At 35.6% G+C, this 21,352-nt stretch overlaps 2 protein-coding genes across 4 annotated transcripts in view; both read right to left on the reverse strand.

Moving 5' to 3' along the window:
- STPG2 (sperm tail PG-rich repeat containing 2) overlaps positions 1-21,352 on the reverse strand; it is a 672,078-nt gene that overhangs the window by 429,471 nt on the left and 221,255 nt on the right. The gene's annotated exons all lie outside the window — the stretch shown is intronic.
- LOC134758256 (quinone oxidoreductase-like protein 2) lies at positions 17,051-18,102 on the reverse strand. The gene is given in 2 exon segments (XM_063705131.1): positions 17,051-17,625; positions 17,628-18,102. Coding segments are annotated over 2 exon segments (1,050 nt in total).

Below are 21,352 nucleotides of genomic sequence, written 5' to 3' on the forward strand. Positions count from 1 at the left end.
CAGAATGCAAGAGAGGAAAATTAAAATATGTTTTCTTCCTGTGCCAATAACAACAAAGTAGCTATTCAATTATATAGAGTATAAAGGTCTATGTGTTTAGAAACAAAAGTATAAGGTACTTTGCAGAAATCTAGATGTATAAAAGTTTGGCCTTATGTAACTATGAAACATGAACCATATTCTAGATTTGTGGTAGGAATGAATCCAGTTCTAAATATGAATTCATTTTTGAAATCCATTTTTCACATGCCTTTTTTGTAATATAGGTGACTCATGAATAACTTTAATATTTATTTATACATCACCTTATATCAAATGAAATTTAAGGTGTTAAATTCCTACATTAAAATATTACAATTTTCCTCACAACATTCATCTATGAAAAAATACAATGTAGTACAATTTCCCATTGTAACTACTCTGAATATAGGTTATTCAAACAAAAGCAACTGCTTCTGCCTCCTAGTTTCAAAAATAGAAGAAAATTTCCTTTCTAAGATAAGAAATTCCTTCTGTCTACTTTGGCTGTAACTTTGTCTTCTAGCAACTCCCATTTCTTATGATCATTTCTGATGGGTTCAACTTTTCTCTCCTCAGTTCATTTATCTCAGGATTCCCAATTAACTGCTCTACTCAATCTTAACCATGCTCTTCAGCTGTCAGCTTATTTTAATATTGAGCATATTCAAATGCTCAATATGATCTTCAGTTGTCACTGTCCCTACTAGTTTACGTGTCTAAATTGAACTCTTCCTTGATCTAAATTTATGTCAGTTCAGGAAGCTTGCACAAATTTCCAAATGCTGGTATCCTAATTCAGAGACTGGGGTCTCAACAATAGCTGTCAGCCTGAGGCTAGCGAGCAAAAGCAGCTGAGAGAAAGAGTAAAAAATGGATTTCTAAGTTTGTTTTAAAAATTATTCAAGTGACAGTGCAAAGAAAAATATTTAAAAATTAGCAAGAATATTTGATCTATCACTTGCAGCCTCAATTTGATGATTTTCAACCACCCTCTAAAGTTTTTAAATAAATATGACCAAATGTTAAATAAAATCACACAGCTCAAACAGAACATAAGAATACTGTGTTTATTTCAAGAATCACAATAATTGTGGGCTCAAGGTATAACCCAGAAAGAAAATTCAATCTAGATATAGGGCCAAGCAATTGCAATAAAGTATGATAGTGATGACACAGTAATAATAATAATAGAAGAAATCTACCATTGTGCCAGTAAAATGTAAAAACAGGGCTTGTTGCTAAGATATTACCTTTGAACTACCTAATCTACACCTAAAACATGACAAAGGAAACAAAAAGGCAATCTCTGTCTATAACGTAAAGAGTAAGAAATTATAAATCAACACTGATATCACATAAACTTTCAAGAGATATAGTCTAATTTATTGCAAAGTATCTCCTATGCAACTGAAAAAAGCATGGAGCATGTATGTCGATTCTGTATACACTCCATTAATTAGCCAATACAAAATAAGTCCTTTTATAAAGTCATAATTATTCCTCCTGAAATATGGCTTGACATGTACTTATCTCATAGCAATGGTTTGCATGATTCCCTTTTTTTCCAATTTTGCTAACAAATTGAACTTAATAGCTACCAGAATTTTTAATAAATCCTACACCTAGATTTTACATGCTGGTATAAGAATTCTGTAGTGATGCTTTCTTTCCTAAGTTCTTCTAATAAAATCCCCTTCCCTTGTCTATCAGTGAGATTTCTTCTGGTTGCATAAAACAGACAAAGAAACAAATGGACTTAAATAATACAGTAAGTTACGGGCTCATGTTACTGAAAAACCTAGAGCAATGGTTCTCAATCCTGTCTGCTGGAATCACTTGGGGAGGTTTATAAAATAATTCCCTTGCCCATATCCCAAGGCATCCTCCCCAGAAATTATTTAAGTGGTCTTGGGTACTTTAAAATATAATTTCACAAGTTCCCAGATAACATCAAGTGTGAACACAAGGCTAAACATCCCTGCTTTAGAAGAAAGTAAAGAGGCTTCAGGTGTGACTTTAAAAGGTTTTCAATTCCATTTTTCTCTGAGTCTGTAAGCCCAATTTCCTTCCAAGTGTCATCTCCTGCAGGAAGGCTTTCCTCATGATAGTATAATGGCTGCAGCCTTATATCCATATGTTACACAATTCAGAAAAAGATCAAGCTTTTTCTCCAAACACAGAACACAATCTGGGCTTATTCTTTGGGCCAACATAGCTCCTATTCCACCTGAACTAATCACTGTGGCAAGAGAGACAGAATTATGGTAATCATCATAACTAACCCAAATGAAGAAACATAGAATTAATATAAAATTTTGTGTCTAGAAGGAATGAAACCTATTACATACAAACTGAAGCAAACATGTCAACTACCCCTTAAGGATGCCTATATAATTTAGAACACAAATGGAAAATAAGAGAAAAACCCCAAGTAAACAGTGTCAAAAGTAAACAAGTGCAGTTGCTGCAGATGTTTAATTTGCAGAAAGCACTACATAAGTAGGTAAGGATGACAGAAAATTTAAAAAATTAAACCTGTGAGAGATATGGCTAAAAAAATCTATGTTACTAATCTATTCTTAAGTTATAATGGATGGTTGCCGAATTTAAATACATCCATCACTATTTATTTATTCCTACATAAAAGTAATGATTAATTTAATTGAGAGTTAAATTATGGGACATCTTTATGAATGCAAATTTCACATCAAATAAATATTTTTATATTTTGTAAAAATTAAATGTTAATGAAAATGGTTTATAGCATAAAATGTTTATGATATAGTCTTATTAAAGAAAAACTACAAAAAAAGATATTTTCACAGTATTACAATGAAAGAAAAATTCACTAAAACATTAACAGTTGCTACTATTAGTTGGGAAGACTATATAAACTTATCTTTTTCCTTCTGCTTTTCTTTATTTAACTTTTATTTTAAGTTCTGGGTACATGTGCAGGATTGTTATATAGGTAAAGCTGTGTCATGAGGGTTTGTTGCACAAATTATTTCATCACCCAGGTATTAAGCCTAGTACCTATTAGTTATTATTCCTGATCCTCTCCCTCCTCCCACCCTTCACCTTTCAATAAGCCCCAGTGTGTGTTGTTCACCTCTATGTGTCCATGTGTTCTCATCATTTAGCTCCCACTTACGAGTGAAAATATGCAGTATTTGGTTTTCTGTTCCTGCAATAGTTTGCTAAGAATAATGGCCTCCAGCTCCATCCATGTTCCTACAAAGGACATGATCTCATTCTTTTTTATAATTGCATAGTATTCCATGGTATATACCTACCCCATTTTTTATCCAGTCTATCACTGATGGACATTTAGGATGATTCCATGTCTTTGCTATTGTGAATAGTGCTGCAATGAACATATGCATACATGTGTCTTTATAATAGAATGATTTATATTCCTTTGGATATATACCCAGTAATGGGATCGCTGAGTTGAATGGTATTTCTGTTTTTAGGTCTTTAAAAAGTCACCACCCTGTCTTCCACAATAGTTGAACTAATTTACACTCCCACTAACAGTGTGTTTGCATTCTTTTTTCTCTGCAACCTTGTCAGCATCTGTTATTTTTTGACTTTTTAATAACAGCCATTCTGACTGGTGTGATATGGTATCTCACTGTGGTTTCAAGTTACATTTCTCTAATGATCACTGATGTTGAGGTCTGTTTCATGTGATTGCTAGCTGCATGTATGTCTTCTTTTGAAAAGTGTCTGTTCACATCCTTTGTCTATTTTTTAATGGGGTTTTGTTTTTCTCTCGTAAATTTGTTTAAGTTCCTTATAGATGCTGGATATTAGACCTTTGTCAGATGCATAGTTTACAAAAATTTCCTCCCATTCTGTAGGTTGTCTGCTCACTCTGTTGATAGCCTCCTTTGCCATGCAGAAGCTCTTAAGTATAATTAGATCTCTCTTGTCAATTTTTGCTTTTGTGTAATTGCTTTCAGTATCTTTGTCATGAAATCTTTGCCCACTCCTATTCCAGAATAGTATTGTCCAGGTTGTCTTCAAGGTTTTTTATAGTCTTGGGTTTTACATTTAAGTCTTTAATCCATCCTGAGTTAAATTTTGATTATGGCGTAAGGAAGAAGTCCAGATTCAATCTTCGGCATATGGCTAGCCAGTTATCTCAGCAGCATTTATTGAATAGTGAGTCCTGTCTCCATTGCTTGATTTTGTCAGCTTTGTCAAAGATCAGATGGTTGTAGGTATCCAGACTTCTTCCTGGACTCTCTAGTTGTTCCATTGGAATATGTGTCTCCTTTTGTATCCTTTGCGTTTTTCTATCTTCAAAAATTTCTTCAATGATCATGTGTTACTCTTATAAATTTTAAAAAATCTTAATTACCAATAAGTTGTCCAATTACAGAATTGTTGGAAATGAGGAAAATAAGAAACTCTTAAAAATCCTTCACTTCATTTTAATACTTCAACTTCTAGATTTTTTTCCAGTAATTGAATATTTAATCATAAAATCTGTGTGAATGTTCTTTGTATAAATGTCAAAGGTATGTTATTTCAATGCTTAAAACAAATGAAAATATCAATATCTCGAATGTTTCTATACAAGAAAACACTTCGCAGTACCCTCAGTAACCATCATCTAGCCCTTGTCTAACATAATCTCCATGAGGAGGCATTTAGTTTTACATGACACTGCCTACCATATAATTTAAAATCTTTAATTATTAGATTATAAACAACTTAAGTGCAATGAAAGAATCATATATTTAGAATCAAAATGCTGATAAATTAAAATTTTAAAATTCTGAAAGGATATGGGGAAGAGAGAAAAATGAGCAAAATTCATATCTTTTATAATTAAATTACATTTTACACATATAAAAATTCAATTATTATTTGTATAATGAAAATGAAAGGAAATGGGAGAATGATTTTGAAAAGGATAACTTTAAGAGGTGAACTCCTATTCAACATAGTATGGAAAGTCCTAGTCAGAGCAATCAGGCAAGAGAAAAAAATAAAGGGCATCCAAAAGGAACAGAGAGGAAGTCAAACTATCTCTGTTTGTAAATTACATGATTCTGGATCTAGAAAACCCCATAATCTCAGCCCAAAAGCTCCTTCAGCTAATAAACAACTACACCAAACTTTCAGGATATGAAATCAATATACAAAAATCACTACCTTTCCTATACACCAACAACAGGCAAACTGAGAGCCAAATCAAAAAGGTAATCTTATTTACAATTGCCACAAAAAGACAAAAAGAATAAAATAACAAGGAATACAACTAACCAGAGAGGTGAAATATCTCTACAATGAGAGTTACAAAACAGTGCTCACAGAAATCAGAGAAGGCACAAACAAATGAAAAAGCATCCCATGCTCATGGATAGGAAGAATCAATATCATTAAAATGGCCATACTGCCCAAAGCAATTTACAGATTTAATGCTTTTCCTATCAAACTACCAATGACTTTCTTCACTGAACTAGAAAAAAAATTTTAAAATTCACATGAAACCAAAAAAGAATCCAAATAGCCAAGATAATTCTAAGCAAAAAGAACAAAGCTGGAGGCATTACACTACCCAAATTCAAATTATATTACAGGGCTACAGTAACCAAAACAGCATGGTACTAGTACAAAAACAGGCACATAAACCAACAGAACAGAATAGAGCACCCAGAAATAAGGCTGCACATCTACAACCATCTGATCTTTAACAAACCTGACAAAAACATGCAATGGGGAAAATAATCCCTATTCAATAAATGGTGCCAGGATAACTGGCAGCTATATGCAGAATATTGAAGCTGGACCCCTTCCTTATACCATATACAAAAATCAGCTTAAGATGGATTAAAGACTTAAATGTAAAAATCCAAACTATAAAAATCCTTGAAGACAACCTAGGCAATATCATTCTGGACACAGGAATGGGCAAAGATTTCATGACAAAGATACTGAAAGCAATCGCAACAAAAGCAAAGGAAACTGTCAACAGAGTGAACAGACAACCTACAGAATGGAAGGAAATTTTTGCAAACTATGCATCTGACAAAGGTCTAATATCCAGTATCTATAAGGAACTTAAACAAATTTACAACAGAAAAACAAACCCATTAAAAAGTTAGCAAAGGACATGAACAGATACTTTTCAAAAGAAGACATACATGCAGCCAACAAGCATTTGGGGAAAAAATGCCGAATATCACTAATAATTATACAAATGCAAATCAAAACCACAATGAGATAGTGTTTCACACCAGTCAGAATGGCTATTGTTAAAAAGTCAAAAAATAACAGATGCTGACAAGGTTGCAGAAAGAGAAATGCTAATATACTGTCAGTGGGAGTGTAAATTAGTTCAACCATTGTGGAAAGCAGTATGGCAATTCCTCAAAGAGCTAAAAGCAGAATTACCATTCAACCCAGCAATCCCATTACCGGGTATATTCCCAGAGGAAGAGAAATCATTCTACCATAAAAACAGATGCACATGAATGAATCACTGCAGCCCTATTCACAATACCAAAGACATGGAATCAACCTCAGTGACCATTAATGACAGATTGGATAAAGAAAATGTGGTGTATATACACAATGAAATACCATGCTGCCATAAGAAAGAAAGAGATCATGTCTTTTGCAGAAACATGGATAGATCTGGAGGCCATTATTCTTACCAAACTAACACAGAAACAGAAAATCAAATACCACATGTTCTCACTTTTAAGTGGGAGCTAAATGATGACAACTTATGAACACAAAGAAGATAACAGCAGACAGTGGAGTCTACTTGTGGGTGGAGGGTAGAAGGAAGGAAAGGAGCAGAAAAGATAACTGTTGCGTATTGGGCTTAATGCCTGGGTAACGAAATAATCTTTACAACAAACCTCTGTGACACAAGTTTACCTATGTAACAAACCTTCATATGTATCCTCAAACTGAAAATAAAGGTTTTTTAAAACATAAGAGGTGAAAATAACCTTTAAACTTTCTTATTTTGTTTTGATTTTGCAAATCAGGCAACACTCAAAGAAAAAAACAAATCCACATTGCAAGTTCAAGATTTCAATGCAATTGTCCTTGTAACATATTGAATAAACAAACAAAACCTACATAAGTACATGGAAGACTTGAATAACAGAATTAACAAATTTAGGATGATTGACATACTTATATCATTGTGTCCCATAACTACAGAATGTACCTCAAAATGAAAATAAAGGCCATGTATGACAAGCCCACAGCTAACATCATACTCAATGGGGAAAAGTTCAAAGCTTTTCCTTTAAGATCAGGAACAAGACAAAGATGCCCACTTTGCCACTTCAATCTAGTACTAGAAGTTCTACCCAGAACAATTGGGCAAGAAAAAAAATAATAAAAGGCATCCAACTCAGAAAAGAAGAAGCAAAATTGTTTCTGTTTGAGGATGACATGTTCTTACATATAGAAAGCTCTAAAAACTACTGCCCCCCCCAAAAAAAGTTAGAACTAATAATACAGTAATGTTGCAGAATACAAAATTAACATACAAAAATCACATGCTTGCACTAACAACAAACTATTTGTTAAAGACATTAAGAAAACCATCTCATTTCTTATAGTATCAAAATTTTATTTGGGAATAAATTTAACCAAGAAGGTGAAAGATCTGTATGCTGAAAACTATAAAATATTGATAAAAGAAATAGAAGATAGAAATAAATGAAAAGATACCCTATATTCATGAATTTAAAGAATTAATACTGTCAAAACAATACTGAAAGTAATATACAGATTCAATGCAATCCCTATCAAAATTTCACATTTTTCACAGAAATTAAAAAAATCCTAAAATTCATATGGAGGCACAAAAGACTGCAAATAACTAAAGCACACTTGAGTAAGAAGGACAAAGTTGCAGGCATACAGATCCTTATTTCAAATATATTATAAAGCTATAATAATCAAACAGTATAGTACTGACATAGCAGATACATAGAAAAATGGAACAAAATAGAAAGCCTGGAAATAAACCCACACATCTACTATCAACAAATCTTTGGCAAAATCAACAAAAATTAATGACATAAAAAGGATATTCTCTTCAATAAATAGTCTTGAGAAACCTGAGTATCCATGAGCAAAAGAATAAAATCAGATCCTTAACACCATACAAAAAGATCAATTCAAAATCAATTAAAGACTTAAATGTCAGACCTGAAACCACAGGATTTCTAGAAGAAAACAGAGGGGAAAAGCTCTATGACACTGGTCTTGGAAATAATTTCATGGATCTGAGACCATAAGCACAGGCAACAAAAGCGAAATTAAACAAGTGGGACTATATAAAACTTAAAAGCTTCTGCGCTGCAAAGGAGACAATCAACAAAACAAAAAGGCAACCTACAGAATAAAAGAAAATATTTGCAAACTACATACCGGATAAGGGTTAATCTTCAAAACATACAAAGAACTCATAAACTCAATAAAAAGAAACAAGTAACTAACAGTTGGCAAAATACTTGAATAAGATATTTTTCTAAACAGGACATTTGTATGGCCAATAGATATATGAACTAATGCTCCACATCACTAATCAACAGGGAAATGAAAATCAAAACTCACAAGGAGATATCACTTCACATCTTTAAGGAGGATTATCATCAAAAAACTCAAAGGTAACCGGTGTAGCTGAGGATGTGTAGAAAAGAAAGCTCTTACAAATTTTGGTGGGTATGTAAATTGGTACAGTCATTATGGAAAACAGTATAGAGGCTCCTCAAAATATTAAAAATAGAACTACTGTATGATCCTGCAACTTCACTTTTGGCTATACATCCAAAAGAAATAAAATCAGTATGTTGAAGAGATATCAGTACTTCCATTTTCATTGCAGCATTATTCACAAGAGCCAAGATATGAAATCAACCTAAGTGGCCACTAATGGATGAACAGATAGAGAAAATGTGATATATATATTTATATGAATGAATATTATTCAGCCTTTAAAAAGAAAAAGTTTGCATGATCTCGCTTATATATAGTCTTAAAAAGTCAAACTCATAGAAACAGAGTAGAAGGATGGTTACTAGGAGTCAGGATATCAGAAAAATGAGATGGTGGTCAAAGGGTTCAAACTCGAAGTTATAAAATGAATATATTCTGGACACCTACTGCACAGCATAGTGACTGTAATAATAACAGTGTATTGTATACTTGAAATTTGCCAAGAGAATAGATCTCAATTATTCTAATTACATACACACAAAAAGGAAACTATATGAGATAATGGATATGTTAATTTGATTAGTTGTGGCAATTATTCTACAATGTATGTGCATATATGTGTGTATCTCAAAACATCACATTGTACACTTTGAATATACACAATTTTTATTTGTCAATTACACTTCAGTATAGCTGGAAAAAATTAAAACTAAAAAATGGTCAAAAATCAAGTATCTAAGCATACAATTAAAAATCTAAAAAAAAAAACCAGCAAATTAAATAAAGTAAATAAACAAAGGAGAAAAATAATAGACAGTGAGTACAATAAATATAGAATCAAAAATAAAGCCACAAGATGGCTATTTTAAAAGACCAATAAAACTCATGTAGTAAGACTGATTAACAAAAAAACAGGGGAAAGAGACAAGATGGCCAAATAGGAACAGCTCCCAACATGAGCGACGCAGAAGACTGGTGATTTCTGCATTTCCATCTGAGGTACCGGGTTCATCTCACTAGGGAGTGCCAGACAGTGGGTGCAGGTCAGTGGGTGCGCGCACCGTGCGGGAGCCGAAGCAGGGCAAGGCATTGCCTCACTCGGGAAGTGCAAGGGGTCAGGGAGTTCCCTTTCCTAGTCAAACAAAGGGGTGACAGACAGCACCTGGAAAATCGGATCACTCCCACCCGAATACTGCACTTTTCCAACCGGCTTAAAAAACGGAGCACCAGGAGACTATATCCCGCACGTGGCTCGGAGGGTCCTATGCCCACGGAGTCTCGCTGATTGCTAGCACAGCAGTCTGAGATCAAACTGCAAGGCGGCAGCGAGGCTGGGGGAGGGGCGCCCAGCATTGCCCAGGCTTGCTTAAGTAAACAAAGCAGCCAGGAAGCTCAAACTGGGTGGAGCCCACCACAGCTCAAGGAGGCCTGCCTGCCTCTGTAGGCTCCACCTCTGGGGGCAGGGCACAGACAAACAAAAAGACAGCAGTAACCTCTGCAGACTTAAATGTCCCTGTCTGACAGCTTTGAAGAGAGCAGTGGTTCTCCCAGCATGCAGCTGGAGATCTGAGAACAGGCAGACTGCCTCCTCAAGTGGGTCCCTGACCCCTGACCCCCAAGCAGCCCAACTGGGAGGCACCCCCCAGCAGGGGCAGACTGACACCTCACACGGCTGGCCAGGTACTCCAACAGACCTGCAGCTGAGGGTCCTGTCTGTTAGAAGGAAAACTAACAAACAGAAAGGACATCGACAAAAAAAACCCATCTGTACATCACCATCATCAAAGACCAAAAGTAGATAAAACCACAAAGATGGAGAAAAAACAGAGCAGAAAAACTGGAAACTCTAAAAAGCAGAGTGCCTCTCCTCCTCCAAAGGAACGCGGTTCCTCGCCAGCAACTGAACAAAGCTGGATGGAGAATGACTTTGACGAGCTGAGAGAAGAAGGACTCAGATGATCAAATTACTCCGAGCTACGGGAGGACATTCACACCAAAGGCAAAGAAGTTGAAAACTTTCAAAAATATTTAGAAGAATGTACAACTAGAATAACCAATACAGAGAAGTGCTTAAAGGAGCTGATGGAGCTGAAAATCAAGACTTGAGAACTACATGAAGAATGCAGAAGGCTCAGGAGCCGATGCAATCAACTGGAAGAAAGGGTATCAGTGATGGAAGATGAAATGAATGAAATGAAGGGAGAAGAGAAGTTTAGAGAAAAAGAATAAAAAGAAACAAGCAAAGCCTCCAAGAAATATGGGACTATGTGAAAAGACCAAATCTACGTCTGATTGGTGTACCTGAAAGTGACGGGGAGAATGGAACCAAGTTGGAAAACACTCTGCAGGATATTATCCAGGAGAATTTCCCCAATCTAGCAAGGCAGGCCAACATTCAGATTCAGGAAGTAAAGAGAACGCCACAAAGATACTCCTCGAGAAGAGCAACTCCAAGACACATAATTGTCAGATTCACCAAAGTTGAAATGAAGGAAAAAATGTTAAGGGCAGCCAGAGAGAAAGGTCGGCTTACCCTCAAAGGGAAGCCCATCAGACTAACAGCGGATGTCTCGGCAGAAGCTCTACAAGCCAGAAGAGAGTGGGGGCCAATATTCAACATTCTTAAAGAAAAGAATTTTCAAACCAGAATTTCATATTCAGCCAAACTAAGCTTCATAAGTGAAGGAGAAATAAAATACTTTACAGACAAGCAAATGCTGAGAGATTTTGTCACCACCAGGTCTGCCCTAAAAGAGCTCCTGAAGGAAGTGCTAAACATGGAAAGGAACAACCGGTACCAGCCGCTGCAAAATCATGCCAAAATGTAAAGACCATCGAGACTAGGAAGAAACTGCATCAACTAACAAGCAAAATAACCAGTTAACATCATAATGACAGGATCAAGTTCACACATAACAATATTAACTTGAAATGTAAATGGACTAAATGCTCCAATTAAAAGACACAGACTGGCAAATTGGATAAAGAGTCAAGATCCATCAGTGTGCTGTATTCAGGAAACCCATCTCACGTGCAGAGACACACATAGGCTCAAAATAAAAGGATGGAGGAAGATTTACCAAGCAAATGGAAAATAAAAAAAGGCAGGAGTTGCAATCCTAGTCTCTGATAAAACAGACTTTAAACCAACACAGATCAAAAGAGACAAAGAAGGCCATTACATAATGGTAAAGGGATCAATTCAACAAGAAGAACTAACTATCCTAAATATATATGCACCCAATACAGGAGCACCCAGATTCATAAAGCAAGTCCTGAGTGACCTACATAGAGACTTAGACTCCCACACATTAATAATGGGAGACTTTAACACCCCACTGTCAACATTAAACAGACCAACGAGACAGAAAGTCAACAAGGATACCCAGGAATTGAACTCAGCTCTGCACCAAGTGGACCTAATAGACATCTACAGAACTCTCCACCCCAAATCAACAGAATATACATTTTTTTTCAGCACCACACCACACCTATTAAAAAACTGACCACATAGTTGGAAGTAAAGCTCTCCTCAGCAAATGTAAAAGAACAGAAATTATAACAAACGCTCAGACCACAATGCAATCAAACTAGAACTCAGGATTAAGAATCTCACTCAAAACCGCTCAACTACAAGGAAACTGAACAACCTGCTCCTGAATGACTACTGGGTACATAACGAAATGAAGGCAGAAACAAAGATGTTCTTTGAAACCAACGAGAACAAAGACACAACATACCAGAATCTCTGGGACACATTCAAAGCAGTGTGTAGAGGGAAATTTATAGAACTAAATGCCCACAAGAGAAAGCAGGAAAGATCCAAAATTGACACCTTAACATCACAATTAAAAGAACTAGAAAAGCAAGAGCAAACACATTCAAAAGATAGCAGAAGGCAAGAAATAACTAAGATCAGAGCAGAACTGAAGGAAATAGAGACACAAAAAAACCCTTCAAAAAATTAATGAATCCAGGAGCTGGTTTTTTGAAAGGATCAACAAAATTGATAGACCGCTAGCAAGACTAATAAAGAAAAAAAGAGAGAAGAATCAAATAGATGCAATAAAAAATGATAAAGGGGATATCACCACTGATCCCACAGAAATACAAACTACCATCAGAGAATACTACAAACACCTCTACGCAAATAAACTAGAAAATCTAGAAGAAATGGATAAATTCCTCGATACATACACCCTCCCAAGACTAAACCAGGAAGAAGCAAGGGCACAGAACTGGGCTGAGGCTGAGACCGCTGAATTGAAAGAAGCAGACTTCAGAAGGTGGATAATAATTAACTTGGCTGAGCTAAAGGAACATGTTGTAACCCAACACAAAGAAGCTAACAATCAAGATAAAACAATACAGGAGCTGACAGCCACAATAGCCAGTTTAGAGAGAAACATAACCAACCTGATGGAGCTGAAATACAACACAAAAACTTCACGATGCACTCACAAGTATCAATACCAGAATAGACCAAGTGGAGGAAAGAATCTCAGAGCTTGAAGACGACCTTTCTGAAATGAGACAGGCAAACAAGAATAGAGAGAAAAGAATGAGAAGGAATGAACAAAAAAGAATGAAAAGGAATGAACAAAAAAGAATGAAAAGGAATGAACAAGCCTCCAAGAAATTTGGGATAATTTAAAAAGACCAAACCTATGAATGATTGAGGTGCCTGAAAGAGACAGAAAGAACAGAATTTCAAGTTGGAAAGCATACTGCAGGATATCATCTAGGAGATGCCATGCACTGGCATTTTGTAAAGCTCTCTAGATCATTCTAAGAAGCTTTTTAAGAGTTGAGAAACGCTGGCCTAAATAAGTGACAAACAATTTTGACCTACCATAAAATGGAGACATCTAATTGTACTAATGACCCAATAATACAATTCTAAAGAGGAAAGAGATACCTTTATGATAAAGCTTAGAAGGACCTGATAGCTTCTAACAGAAAGTTCTTTTTGCAGAACAAATTTACACTGATGTCTATCTTCCAAGAATGCTAACAACATAATAGATATTTTATAATTGTGCTAAAATTCAGCTTTATTCTGAAAATAGTTTGTATAATATAAGCTTCAAGGAAAATTCAGAGAGTTGTGACAGAGACAGAAACAGGCAATGAAGGAGAATAAATAAGCTGTCCTGGGGAAGTTAACAAATGATTCTATTTTTCTTCATCTTTATCAATCACTTTATTAACTTTAAGAACAAGCTCAAATTTTACTTCCCTCAAAACTGGTATCTGCCTAATCCATCACTTGAGCTGTATTTTCCAATACTTACATGCTGTTTGTTTGGAATTAGAGCAAATAAAGAAGTTACAAAAACTGATTGGTTTTGGATGCATTAAAATTAGAAATACCAATTAGAAATCCAAGTTGAGACATCAGAGAGACAAGTATGAATATGTCTGAAGTCAAGGAAGACGATAGGCTATAGACATAAATAACTTATTGGGTTCCTAACCTATAGAACAGCTCCTACTCCTTGTGCATATAATAATGATAGTATAGCTTTAAATTATCAATTAAGATTACAGTGCACAGTGATAGGTAATTCCAAGTTTGGCAATATTCCCAAGGGTCATTAGTAGTGGAACACACACCTCCACATTATGGAATAAAGAGTAAAAATCCTCATTCCTTATAGGGGCTTCATCATGTTGATAAATAAAACAAATATCAGAATCAATAGGTTTCAAATTTTAAAACTTTCTAGTGCATACATAAACCCCAAAATGTTCTACATAATCTGATGCTAAATTTGAAATTTAAGTGTGAATATATTAAATTTAATAAGCAAATTTAAATGAGCAAGTTGAAGAAAAATTTTAACATTTACAATAATATAATTTTTAGATACTTCCTGATTTTGAGTGTTTATTTCAATCAGAAATAACATAAAATTATAATTGCAAATCCTGAGAATATTCAAGCTCAAATCAAAGCTGTACATTCAGAATAAGGTACTAAAAGTAAAATTTCTACGATACGTAACAGCTATGAAACATAGACCTACACATGCAATACAATCAAACCTTTGAAATGATTTATCTGAACTGGATACACACAGTGCTTGACACCAACAAACACGAAAATCTCCCTCTATAGAGCTGTTTTCAGAGTAATCTTTGTCTGAAAGTAAATTATTATCCCAAGTTAAACTGATTGCTCATCATATATTCCAAGAAATTTTTTTTAAGGTAAACACAACTAATCTGAGGATTCTCTGCAGCCCAATTGAAAGCATTGTAATAGTGGTCCACCATCACTGTAAAAAAAAGAATCAGCATACTGAACTAAACTTAAGAAAACAGGCATCAAATAGCTCACCAGGAAAATAAAATACTAGGCCATGAAAAGACTTTTTTTAAATTTTTTTATTGTTGTAAGACACATAAAATGTATCATTTTTATAATTTTTAAGTGTACAGTTAAGCAGTACTAAGTACCTTACCATTGTTGCACAACCATAACCACCACACACCTCCAAAACTTTCCATCTTCCCAAACAGAAACATTGTACCATTAAACAATAACTCTCCATTCTCTCCTCCCCACTTGCAACCACCATTCTACAAGTTGCACACTGAGTATCCTTTATCCAAAATTCTTGAGACCAGAAGTGTTTTGGACTTCAGATTTTTTTGGAGTTTGGAATACTCGCATTATGCCAATTGAGCATCCCAAATCCAAAAATCCAAAATCTGAAATGCTCCAATGAGCATTTTCTTTGAGCATCATGTCGGCATTCAAAAAGTTTCAGATTTTGGAGCGTTTCCCATTTCAGATTTGGGATGTCAACGTGTACTTTCTGTTTCTATGAATTTCACTACTCTAGGTACTTCATATATGTGGAATCATATAGTATTTGTCCTTTTCTGTCTGGCTTATTTCACATATAATGTCCTCAAGGTTCATCATATTATAGCACGTCAGAATTTCATTCCTTTTTAAGGCTGAATAATATTCCATTATGTGTATACCACAATTTCTTTATCCATTCATCTAGTGATAGATATTTGGGTGTTTCCAGGACAACATATTCTTAATTTAATCCCACAGTTTAAGACTTACAGGTAATTTAAATTAAATTCAACTTACTGAGTAGTTACTAAGGGTAACTCACTATGGGAAGTACTGTGGGAAGTACTGTGGGAAGTACAAGGGTAAATCAGACATGGTGCCTGCTCTTAAGGAATTTATGATACACTGGGAAAAGAGAAGAAAAGGAAGTAGAAGTAACCAGCATTTACTAATTGCTTGCCATGTGCCAAGTGTTTTACCCAATCACTGCATATATAGCTCCCAATGACTCTGTGAGGTAGATACTGTAATATCCATTTTATATAGGGAGAAAAATGAAGGCACTGAGACCTTAAGTAACCACCTCCAAAGCTGGGATTTAAACTTACATCTTAGATTCAGAGGCCTGTGTTCATTCCACTATACATGTTGTTCCCTATGATTCAAGGCAGAATGTGACAAATCCTGGGGAAGCTCCAGGAAGGTAGAAGAGGAAGAGAAGAGACTGCCCCTTGCCTGAGGGTAAAGGCACATGACAAAGGTAGGTCTTAGAGGTCAGGAAAGCTTATGTTTGACAGAGATAGAGGGTGGAAAAAAATTGCACAAGCAGAGCAAAATGAGGGAGGCAGGAAAGTTCAGTACATACTTAGGGCCCAGTGGAATTGTGGACCATAAGGCTGGAAAGTGATTCAGGAAAAAATCAAGGTCATAATGAAATGCTAGCTCAAGGAGTCTGAACTCCACCATCAGGCAATGGTGAGCCACTGTAGGTTTTCGAGATGGGACATAGTCAGAGCTATGCTTCGGGAAGATCACCATGGCAATAATGCATTGCAAGGATGGAGGGGGTGAGAGTAATTTAAAGGTAGGAAAAGCAGTTAGAAGGTCACTGGTGATAGCAGATGGGGCATAATTAGTCAGAACGGAAAAGAGGATATGGACGTGAGAGATATCTTAGAGGTGTGAATGACAGAACTCGGCAATCTGCATTTCATAATGCATCAAGTAGGCTGACAATATATCCTGATTTGCCTGGGATATGTTTTCCTAGTGTAATTACAAATGGCACCCTTTTACTCTCCAAAAGGTCCATGTTTGGACAATAAGCATATTATCATATTAATTAGGAGCAATGAGCAAAAGGAATCAAAGGTGACTCCAAGACTTTAAACCTGAATTAGTAAGGAAAGTGGTAACACCTTTGGAAACACAGAAGGGAAATCAGGTTTTGGGGAAATATGTTGAGTTTTGATCTGGACATGTTAACTTTGCTGCTGAGGTGAGGATTTATTTAACAGCAAGAAGCACCTTGCCCATGGATTTCCCCTGTATCACATGAAGGAAGGCATCACTGACCTCCTCCAGCTTGAAAACCATTCCAACATATGGTTGGATGCGCCCTTGTTGGCAGTACTGAAGCACTGAAGACAGGCTCCTGGAGAAGACAGGAAAGTTCATTTCTTTGTATTGACCATAGTACAGGCCCATCGCAGAGACCTTCTTCAGGAGCAGAAGGTTGGCTGGCACCGAAACAATGCTCCCTCCAGCAAATCCCACCACTGCAATACTGCCCTCCCATGCCAGGCTGTGGAGAGCCTCCAGGAAGACGTCTCCTCCCACCATGTTGATGGCCACATTCATCCCACCCTCGCCCACCAGTTTCTTCACTGCATCCTTCAGGCTGCTCTGACTATAGTTCACGCTGAACTGTGTGCCCCTCTGCATCACCAGGTTGCACTTCTCGCCACTTCCAGCAGCAGCTATTACCTTGGCCTGAAGAGCATTTGTTGCCACATCTATCACTGCAAGGCCTGTGGCTCCAGCTGCTGCCGTCACTAAAACAATTTCTCCAGGTTGGGTATGGGCCGATGCTCAAGAGCAAAAATAGCAGTGCCATAAGATAAATGGAGGACAGCAGCTTCTTGTAGGGAGAACTTTTCTGGAATCTGCCACAGGTTCTTCTGATCAGTGACACATTCTTCAGCCATACATTTAAAGTTTCTTATGCCAATAACTCTATCTCCCTCTTTAACTGTGCTGACATCTGTGTCTGTCTCCAATCCTGTCCCAGAAAACTCCATTCCAGGTATGAAGGGAAGATGGGGCCTTTCCTAATATTCACCACGGCAGACCAAAATATGAGCAAAGTTAACTCCACAGAAATGGACATCAACTGTGACCTCGTAAGGCCTGACGGGGCGGGGGTCCACCTCTTCAACGGTCAGGGGCTTCTTCAGCTCTGCGCAAATCACAGCGCGGTAGTGCCGGCCGCAGTCCTGCCTCTCTCTCCTGCAGAGCAACGACTGAGGGAGGCACTGCCTGCAGAGCACTGCCGCCATAGCCAGGCCGAGCGAGGGGCAAGCAAAAGATTTTTAAAATAAGAGAACAAATTGAGAAGGTCTCAATACGGGTTCAACACCAGCAAACAATAAATGACGTTCATATTTTTTCATTTTTATGTAAGAACATAATTTAACCCTGGCTAAAAAAAAATTCAAAACATAATGGTTAAAACTTAAAATAATATAGTAGCAATTTCAAATAGATGCAATAAACTTAAGCTTTTAAAAATATATTCAGGTAAAAATATATCTTAAAAGCTACCTTGATACAGAGGATAGAAATAACCTCAAAGAGCTGTTAATCTCATAAACTCTGGGGACGAAAGCACACTAAAATAGGTGCAGAATACAATGTCAAAGAAAACCCACTCTCTGGACACTTTTTTTTAGACAAGATAAAGGATTTCTCTTAGACTACATGCTCTAAATTTCATCTTTTTAGGCTTATTAAATATTTCATAACTATATCCATTCCACCGTTGAGGTAGGACACTACTCATAGGAAAAAAAAGAGTGGCTGTTGACTTGCATTCTTCCTTAAATATAAAAGTATGTACTGAGAACCTACTGTGTACCTAGCATGATACCAAAACTACAATGGAGAACTCTGCATTTAACAAATAAACAATCTTTCTAAAATTAAGGCATGCGTATATAAGGAAGATAAAAAAAAAACCTAAATCTCATGGCAAATGTTCCTCAGTAAATTTGTGAAAATTCTTGAGTAATTATATTCATAAAAGACTTATTAGACTGAGAAAGAAAAATTACTAAACTCCTATATTATATCTATCTTTTCCATCAAAAGGTAACTTTCCTGGTGAAAATAAAAAACTAGTTCATAAAAATAGACTTCAAAATAGATGAAAACAATTGTCAGAGATAACCAAGATGTTCCAGATAAATTCAGGATTCTGAATTGATATTGTAACAATACAGAGAAAGCCAGCATAGGAAATTGTGTATACTGTTAAGAATTTTTTATGCATTAAGGAGAACGCTCTATATATCACAAAGTGATGATGGGTCATCACTTTCACACACACATAAACACACACAAATACACACACATTGGTCACATGCTGATCCATAGGTCCATGCTGTGTATGTGTAATAAAAAACTAGTTTTTTAATTTTCACCAGGAAATAAATAAATATATATGTGTATGTGTATATATATACACATATATATATACACACACACATACACACCATGGAATACTACTAAGCCATAAAAAAGGAATGAAATAATGGCATTCACAGCAGCCTGGACGGAGTTAGAGACCATTATTCAAAATAAAGTAACTCAGGAATGGAAAAACCAAACATCCTATGTTCTCACTTATAAGTAGGAGTTAAGCTATGAGAACACAAAGGCATACGAATGATATAATGAACTCTGGAAACTCGGGGGAAGGGTGGGAGACAGGTGAGGGAAAAAAGACTACACACTGGGTGCAGTGTACACTGCTCGGGTGATGGGTACACCAAAATCTCAGAAATCACCATTAAATAGCTTATTTATGTAACCAAACACCACCTGTTCCCCAAAAACTATTAAAATAATTTTTAAGAATTAAAAGCAAGGTTTAATAGATTGAAATAATTGAGTATGCTCTACTTCAATCATGGAAGTATGCTTGAAATCAATAACAAATAATGAAAAATAAAACTACATAGGGATTAAACACACTTCTAAATATGTCAAAATAGAAAAACAAATATGAATTAAAAAACATCTTACACTAAGTGAAAATAACCAACATAACAGAATTCGTAGAATTCAGCTAATGTAGCACATTAAGGAAATTTCTGCTTCAAATATATACATAATCAAAAAGAAAGGAAGCTGAAAATTATCAATTTAGGGTTCATTTTAAAAAACTAGAAAAAAAACAAATGAAAATCACAAGAAATGCAAAAGAAAAAATATAAAGAAATAGAAATTAAATATATAATAGAGAATATCAACAGTCAAAAGTTTTTCTTTAAAAAGAGTATAAATATTGATAAACTCCTAGTAAGACTTATTACAGAAAAATTAAAGAAAAAAAAAGAAAATACGAATCACCAACATCAAAGGGAAAAGAGGGAACTTAACTATAGTTTTCATAAATACAAAAAAAAAGAAGAGAATGTTATGATTAACTTTAAGCAAATATATTTGGCAATTTGAAAAATGGATATATTTCTCAAAAATTGAATGAATAAAAGTAGACAAAAGAAGAAATAGTTCAATATTTATTAAAGGAACTGAATATTTTTTTCAAAAACCTTCTCACGGAGAAAAATCTAAGGTCCAGAAACTTTAACAGTGAATTCTTATAAATATTTAAGAAAGAATAACTCAATCTTGGAAAAAAACTAGTAAAAACTCTTCCAGTGAATTCAGGGGGATACTCTTTTTTAAGAACCCAGAATAACCTTGACCCCCAAACCTATAAAACGTCATTATAAGATAGGACATTTGCATTCCCCGTCTATAACTTTTTTTTACTTTTGCCAACACTGCCCTCCTTGAATTTATTGAATAGCCTATGTACTGCCATGTTAGGCAGTACATTATTTCCTATCAAGGAACAATTTCAGAGGAAAAGAAATGTAACAATGGACTCATGTCCATAGAATTTACTAGGTCTAACACATCTTCATCAGTTAAAAGTAGCTGGTCTAAAAGAACAGAAAGGACTGCCAAAAACTCGATTATGGTGCCAATTGAGAGACAAAACACTGAGAGGACAGGATTCTGGCTTACAGAATTTAAAACAGGCTTTGTATCAGACATCAATCTAGTGCTGTCTTTCCCCATATCCAGAACTCATAAGTCCAGCAACCAAGGAGTAGAAGTTCAAATAGCTCTTCTCACTATTTCGCCTTATCACACACTCACAAAACTTTTGCCTCGTGTCTCTACAACTTTGAGCTGTACTTGTTTAGAAGTCTTGGTTCTCAAGGAAGGAATGTTTCCACACTCTGATTCTACAAAACTAAAAGTTGAGACTGCCAACTAGTATTTTATGCTACTCGTGCTACTGGACCAAAGTAAAAGTTACTCTACTGACTGGAGTGACTTATCACAATTAACAAGTGGAAATTGGGTTGATGTTACATAGTGAGGGCAGGTGTCAGTGGATTCTCTGAGGTTCCTGTTAACAATTTTATCTCCTTATTGAGTTAATGAAAATGTAAATCAACGAAAAAAAAAGCAGTGCCACAGAGGATTTATATCCTTCAAAAATGAAGGGTG

The sequence above is a fragment of the Gorilla gorilla genome, chromosome 3, assembly GCF_029281585.2.
Source record: "Gorilla gorilla gorilla isolate KB3781 chromosome 3, NHGRI_mGorGor1-v2.1_pri, whole genome shotgun sequence".
Lineage (NCBI taxonomy): Eukaryota > Metazoa > Chordata > Mammalia > Primates > Hominidae > Gorilla > Gorilla gorilla.